This window comes from Denticeps clupeoides, chromosome 2 (genome assembly GCF_900700375.1).
Source record: "Denticeps clupeoides chromosome 2, fDenClu1.1, whole genome shotgun sequence".
In the NCBI taxonomy this organism is placed as follows: domain Eukaryota; kingdom Metazoa; phylum Chordata; class Actinopteri; order Clupeiformes; family Denticipitidae; genus Denticeps; species Denticeps clupeoides.
In genome coordinates, this window is record NC_041708.1 from 33,124,596 (window position 1) to 33,131,984 (window position 7,389).

The 7,389-nt window shown below is 44.2% G+C and overlaps 1 protein-coding gene across 11 annotated transcripts in view; it reads left to right on the plus strand.

Moving 5' to 3' along the window:
• The window catches only part of mllt10 (MLLT10 histone lysine methyltransferase DOT1L cofactor), a 39,957-nt gene extending 38,016 nt beyond the window's left edge, over window positions 1–1,941 (plus strand). For all 11 annotated transcript variants that reach the window (XM_028968087.1, XM_028968095.1, XM_028968111.1 and 8 more), the window contains one exon: window positions 261–1,941. In XM_028968087.1, coding sequence (XP_028823920.1) covers window positions 261–271 — 11 coding nt within the window. In that variant the 3' untranslated portion in view covers window positions 272–1,941. The remainder of the gene's footprint in view (window positions 1–260) is intronic.
• The last annotated feature ends 5,448 nt before the right edge of the window (window positions 1,942–7,389 follow it).

Genomic DNA, 7,389 nt, shown 5'->3' on the forward strand with positions numbered 1-7,389 from the left:
AAATAAGTAAAAAAAAGAAAATGTTACTTTGGTCACACCGATTATCTAAGAATGATCAGAAAACACATGAAATGGGTGGGGCTAATTTAAAATATTAGTAGAATACTTCAACTGTTCTTGCTAATAATATATGGGTTCCAGGTATAATTATTTACTAGATCCATTGCTAGGTGACACTAACGCTTACACACTACACCTTGCTTTTTTGTGTGTTTCTCTTCCAGTTATGTGTGTGTGTGTGTGTGTTTCTCTCTCCCCAGAGGCTGACTGAGAAGGCGGTATCCGTTGCAGGCCAGGAGAAGACCTGACAGGGCGAGCCTCGCTCTTACTGTAGAACAGCACTTCGTTAAACAACAAGAACATGTAAAAAAAAAAAAAATCACTCAGGGTCCAACCATCTTCCGAATGAGACCAGTGTACCCCCACCCCTGCAGCATGAACACACCCACGACAAGGCTCACGACCCAACATGACCCTCACATGTCTGTGTTGCACTGAACTGGAATGAAGCGCTCGCTTTAAAACATCAGGGTCCTTAAAACACTGTAGGCACTAAAATCACAAAGGCCAAGCAACAGCGGAGACCATGGTCACATGACCTGCTCTGGTCGCGAAGGTGCTGCTGAGTCTGTGTGGCTGGAGACCATAATGCTGGGTGACAACGCTCTGTAAGGTCACTCTTCAGGCTGCAGAATCAGTCATCGGTTCCCCTTAAACTTTAGAAAACACACAGCGCGCTGCACTGAAGCTTGAACTCCGACTCGCAAAGTGACCTTTCACCCCACCGCCACGAAGGCCTTCAGACCCATGGTCTCTCCTCTCCAGCCTGCGAGGCATTCCAAAGGTTCTGGGATCGAGATCGTACCTGCTGCACTCAAACCCCACGAGCACCTACCTCTAACGGCCAGACCAGCAGATCAGAGCCGCACCCAAGTGCCTGGCGCCAACACCCACTGTTCCACCAAGAAGAGCCGGAGACCCCCGGCCAATCCCACCACTGTTGCTCAGGCAATACAAGCAACAAAAGACACCTGTTTGTTAGACTACTCTGGAAAAAGAAGAAAAAGCTATCTGAGAAACGTTCAAAATGAACATTGTGCTGCATCAATGATTTCTAAAGCCAACTTTATATTGTTCTTTTATTTATTTGCATTTCCTGGACGGCACAGAAATAATAATAATATATTTTACAGGTGCCAGATTGTCCTTCAAGCTTTTTTTTTTATACTACTGTTAAACACTCAGATCATTTAGAACCTCCTTGTGAACTTTTTGATGACGTTCTGTATTTGAAATATTAAAAAAGAAAAGAGAATACTTGACAGTCGAACTGGGTGGCTCTCGTTGTACATTTTCATTTTGTGTGTGTGTGTGTGTGTGTGTGTGTGTGTGTGTGTGTGTGAGACGCTACAGAGGCAAATTTTCTTTATAACATGATTTAAGCAAGCACAGTTTCTTGTTTTCTTTTGGCTTTTTATTGTGTGTGTAAATATGTGGTGTTCGCCATGGTGGTGTGAAGGATTGTCTTTTCAGACTCCGTTTGTATGTTCAAATCGTCAAAACCAGTCAGACCCCCGGTGGCTGGGTGCAAAATGTTAATTTATTTTTTATATGTGCAGGGACGTTCCATGTTGCCATGTTGACTATGTTGTAATTTTTTTTTAGTCACATGGCTCTGGTATTTCCACACGTTTCAGTTTTGTTTTGCAATTATGCAATACAAAACATTTTTTGCTGATTTTTTTTTTTTGTATTTCCAAACACCAAAAGAGAATTGCAATTCCTTATTTTGTACCGATAATAGCTAAATATTGAAATTGTTGTGTAAATCAGTCATTTGAGTGATAAATTAAAATCATTTCACAGTGCTTGTTGAGGTGCATTTTGTAATCAGATTTTTAAAAGCAGTGGTTTAATAAAGAACCTGACTACCTCCCCTTACCTTCAGTCTCTTGTATTTTATTAATTGTTCAAAATAATTCTGCATAATTTTTTTAAGATTGAAATAAATAAATATATATATATATTGTATTAAAAATATTGAGGTTATAGAGAAAAATATGGTGAAATGTTAAATTACTAAAAATTAAGTAGTTATCGATATACAAAATATTACATTGCAATTAATATATGTTAAAAGTGTGTAAAGCATATAGGCAACTCGCCTTTTTGCATTTACAATGTAAGGCTTTTTCTCTGAGCTTGGAAAGTGGTGAAATCTCAGACTTTGAATGCTGAGGACCCTGGGGACATGTCCCCCGCCCCCGACCTTGTCCCCTGCTGGGTGAGCAGCAGGCAGCTTCTTTCTGCTGCATCAGGCTGTGTGCAGCGCAGGCCGCCCTCTGACCCTTGACCCTGCAGCCTCACGCTTCAGCACAGGCAGAAAGAGGGAAGGGGCAGCACAACCCCCACCACGAAAAAAAGAAGACTGTACTGTGGAGTTGCGGCAGGGTAATTAAAGCCTCCAGATTCTTTTTTTTTTTTAATCCTTGACTGGCAATTAATGATAGGAGATTACATAGTCATCTTTTTCCAACACACCCAGGTAGCACACTATATACACTCACCGGTCACTTTATTAGGCACACCTTGCTGGTACCGGGTTGGACTCCCTTTAGCCTTCAGACCTGCCTTCCTCAGAGATATTGCTCCATATTGACACGACAGCATCACGCAGTTGCTGCAGACATCCATGATGCAAATCTCCCGTTCCACCACATCCCAAAGGTGCTCTATTGGATTGAGAGCTGGGGACTGTGGAGGCCATTTGAGTACCGTGAACTCATTGTCATGTTCAAGAAACCAGTGTGAAGATGATTCGAGCTTTATGACATGGTGCATTATCCTGCTGGAAGTAGCCATCAGAAGATGGGTACTGTGTGGTCATAAAGGGATGGACATGGTCAGCAGAAACACTCAGGTAGGCTGTGGCGTTGCAACGATGATCAATTAGTACTATGAGGCCCAAAGTTTGCCAAGAAAATGTCCCCCACACCATTACACCACCAGCCTGAACTGTTGATACAAGGCAGGATGGATCCATGCTTTCATCCAAATGTCGCAGCAGAAATCGAGACTCATCAGACCAGGCTGGTCAGCTGGTCGCTGAGCCTGTGTGAATTGTAGCCTCAGTTTCCAGGGGTGGCACCCGGTGTGGTCTTCTGCTGCTGAAGCTCATCTGCGTCAAGGTTCGACGTGTTGTGCGCTCAGAGATGCTCTTCTGCATACCTTGGTTGTAATGAGTGGTTATTTGAGTTACTGTTGCCTTTCTATCAGCTCGAACCACTCTGGCCATTCTCCTCTGACCTCTGGCTTCAACAAGGCATTTTTCGCCCACAGAACTGCTGCTCGCTGGATGCTTTACCTTTTTCGGACCATTCTCTATAAACCGCAGAGTTGGTTGTGCGTGACAATCCAAGAAGATCAGCAGTATCTGAAACACTCAGACCAACAACACCATGCCACATTCAAAGTCACTTAAATAACCTTTATTTCCCATTCTGAAGCTCGGTTTGAACTGCAGCGGCTCGTATTGACCACCATGTGATTGGCTGATCAGTAATTTGCATCATAGAGCAGTATATATATATAATATATATATATTAAAAAAACAACATAGAATTGGCAGCCTGTGCTGAGAGGCTCGTGGCAGCTCAGCGGCGCGGCCTTGTGATCCCAGTCAAACCTGTGTCAGGTGCACAGCTGGGTGTGGGGTGTGGAGGAGAGTCCCGGCACTGTCCCCCGGGACCTCGTTTTTTCCCCCTCGGCTCAGCTTACAGGTGAACCACACGTGCTGACTCCGTCGATCACAATCTGTGGACCACCCCCCCGCACTGAGATCAGTTGTAGTGTTAAAAAGAGTGCATTTTGGTCGCCGAAGGTATAACATCTATGAGGATGTTGCCCCAGAAGCTTATTATTGTCCCACAAGGGTAAAAGGATACAGATGCATGCTGGAGTGAAGTTCTGTTTCTATGGCAGCCATGTCCATTATCAGTTCACACCCCCTTCATCATGATTAGCTGCCGATCAACCAAACCTTACCAAACAATGACTTTTTATTTTTATTTTGAACAATTAAAAAAAAAAATATGTATATTGTGTTGTTTAATTATTTATTCTGTTTGTTGACTGTCCAGCTGGAACATTCCGTATTGTAGGTAAAATTATCCCGCAAAGCGAGAGCGATCTTTTGTGGAACTCCCCCGCCCCGAACTGAGAGCGGAGGGTAAACAACACCCCCCCCCCCTCCCCCACCCCTACCCCGGCCGAGCCGCCTGTGTCCTGTTTCATGTCCCTTCCTGCTCACTCATCTCTCTTTTCTCTCCATTCACCCAGCGGCCCCCTTCCTGCCCTTCCTCTCTGGCCTCTTCCTCTTCCCTTCACCCTGCTTGTTTTCCCATCATGCCCTGAGCACGCTCTCTTCGTCCCAGCCCTCATGTTTTTACCGTGAGATTCGAATTGGATTCTGGGCAGCCAATTAGTTCTCCAGTCGTATAAAGTGCATCCTGTCTGCTCCGCTGCGGCTGATGATGATGGTGGTGGTGATCATGACGATGGCGAAGATGTGGTTTGGGTCGAAAGTACCATTGCTGCTCTTACCTGCTCTCCTAAGAACATTTAGAACAGGCCCTGCCCTGCTGGGGTCTCTTACTCTCCCCCTCTCTTTCTCTCCGCTCCTCCTCCTCTACCTCCTTCTCTCCTCGCTTTTTTTCTGATGATTTCCAGCTGCCCAGCGAGCATGTAAAGCTCCGTTCTGTTACATCTGCTTCTGCTTTGGTAATTAATAGCTCACTTTCCTCCTCCAGTCAGCCTCTCAGTCGCGGACCCCCCCACCACCCCACCTTCCATTCTTTATCAGTCCTGTCACTCATTTCCAGGCTGTTTAAACACACCGTCCCCACCCCCCTCCTGGACTCAACACCTCCGCCTGCTGCATCCCCTCCTCTTCTGCATCTTATTCATTCCGATTCTGAGCACACAGGGCGCACTCAGGCCCCCACGGCCCCTCCTGCTTTCTGACTAAACTCACGTCCATCATCAGTCGTCTTCAGTCGGCCAGTCGGGGCCCTCGGGACCCCCAGCAGCAGAGAGCAGCCAGCAGCTGACTGAGGAGCACTCCTGTTCAGAACAGTACGGCCATGAGCATGGAACAACATTTTATTTCGCATCAGTTTCATTTTGTAATTACAATAAACAAACAAACAAATTAATAAAATTGTCATAAAAGGCAACACACCTGCTCTGGAGCAGAAGCAGCAGAAAGCACAAAATCCACCTCTTTAAACAGCTTAATTTAAAAGTGTTGTAGATAGTTGTTGTACATATTTAAAAAAAATGAAAAGTAAATGTAGTAATTTATACCATAGAAAGATACGTTTTATTTCTGCTGCATAATTGGACATTGTATTAAAGTCTAAGATACAATAAAGTGTATAAAGGACCAGAATTACATTTACGTCAAAATGACAAAAGGTGTACTTAGGAATATAAAATTCTCTAAATAATTTGTGCTAGATAAATAATTTTAGATGCAGTATTCATTAGAAGACACTAAACTGGAATCAATTGATTAAAAGCATTTTATTCCTATTCTGTTAAAAAAAAAAAAAAAAAAAAGTTAATAAATCCAAGACAAATTAACTGTAAAAAGGACGCATGCACACACACACACACACACACACACACACAGGTCATGTTCTCTGACCACCCCATCCCTGTCAGCCTGTATCAGTGGGGTGTGTCTGAGTCTCGCGGACCCTGGGTGGTCTGACTGTCTCCACTGTATCTCTCCACACTTCTGATTGCATTAGATTAACAGTGTTGTGTGTGGACCGGGGGGGGATTGTGGGGATTGGGCTTGGGGGGGGGCTGATATTTCTCTCCCACTGGTGTGGAGATGGACCCCCACAGGTTCCACTCCTGTTGGATAATGGTCCTGGTGCGGCTCGGCTGGTCTCGGACAGACAGACAGACGGGATTATTCCTCCGAGTGAAGGCCCTCCCCGCCGCCCTGGCACCGCATATTTCACCCCCTTCACCCCCCCACCCCGACCGTTACTCCTGTCTCTGAGAGCGGCACGTATGGAATCGGTTAGAAATCCAGAAAGCCACATCTGCTGATAGTAACATGTAGGCTGCAGCTTCACAAAAATAAGTACATAAATAAACAAAAACCTTCACCGTCCACAAAGCTGAAAAACCAGACAAACCCTAATTCAGGTATGTGTGTGTGTGTGTGTGTGTGTGTGTGTGTGTGTGTGTGTGTCACCGGGAGAGGTGAGCACTGTGGGCTTGTTCCAGCCTGTCGGATCCACGAAGAGTACGGAGGGGACAGAGGAAAGCGTCGGAGGTGGGTGACCTCCGTGTGTGTGTGTGTGGGGGGGGGCACAGTTATGCAAAAGCCCCTGTGTGACACTAATCCACCCTGTCACTCTGTCTCTGAGCTCCGGACACAGTGACATCTGCCTGCCACTCCGACACACACACACACACCGGTCATCTCGTCGTATATTTGGTGCTGATCAATAGCGGTGTTTTCTTTCACCCCCCCCCCCCAGCTCACATATATGCAGCACCACCCCACCCTCTCTTTCTCCCCTCTCAACAATAACCACCTCCCACCCTCCCTCGCTCCCTCCCTCCCTCGCTCCCTGAGTCTACAGTGGCAGAGAAAAGAAGAAGTGAAGCCCACTCCACGCCAACAAAGACGTCCACAAATGTGATCATAAATAACTATCGTACAATTAGCACAGAATTTATTACACATGCCCTAATATTGTACGAGATCTTTTTGGGGGAAACACGTATGTATTTTGTGTGTTGCAAATACATTTTGTTTAAATCATTACAAACTATTGTTTGCCAATGCTACTTCAAATAAACAACAATTGTATAATTTAAATCTAGAATTGTTTTAATTTTCGCAATTAAAATTTAATTCAAATTTATGTATGTGTAATTTTACATTTAAAATAAAAATATTCAGAATTGCTGAAAATTATATATAACTTCAGGACATTCAAATGCAGTGTGTAAACATTTACACAATTCTAGATGTTTAATTTTATGATCTTTATTAATTTATTAATTTATTAGTAAATTACATTTTTTCAATTTTTTGGAATAATACACACACACAGAGGGAGAGAGAGAGAGAGACATTACAATTAGATAAGGAAGCCAGTCTTTCATGGCAGAGACGAGCAGTAATAATTAATAATCAGAGGAATGATGGATGTGACAGGATATAGAGATGAAACTCGATCACTTGGATTCAGGTAAAAATAGACGTGCCATTTCTTCATTATCCCAGTCATTATAATAATGAATAAAACAGCCAGGAAGAGGAAAGAGATTTAATTCCCTGTGATGTCAGTGTGTAAGAGT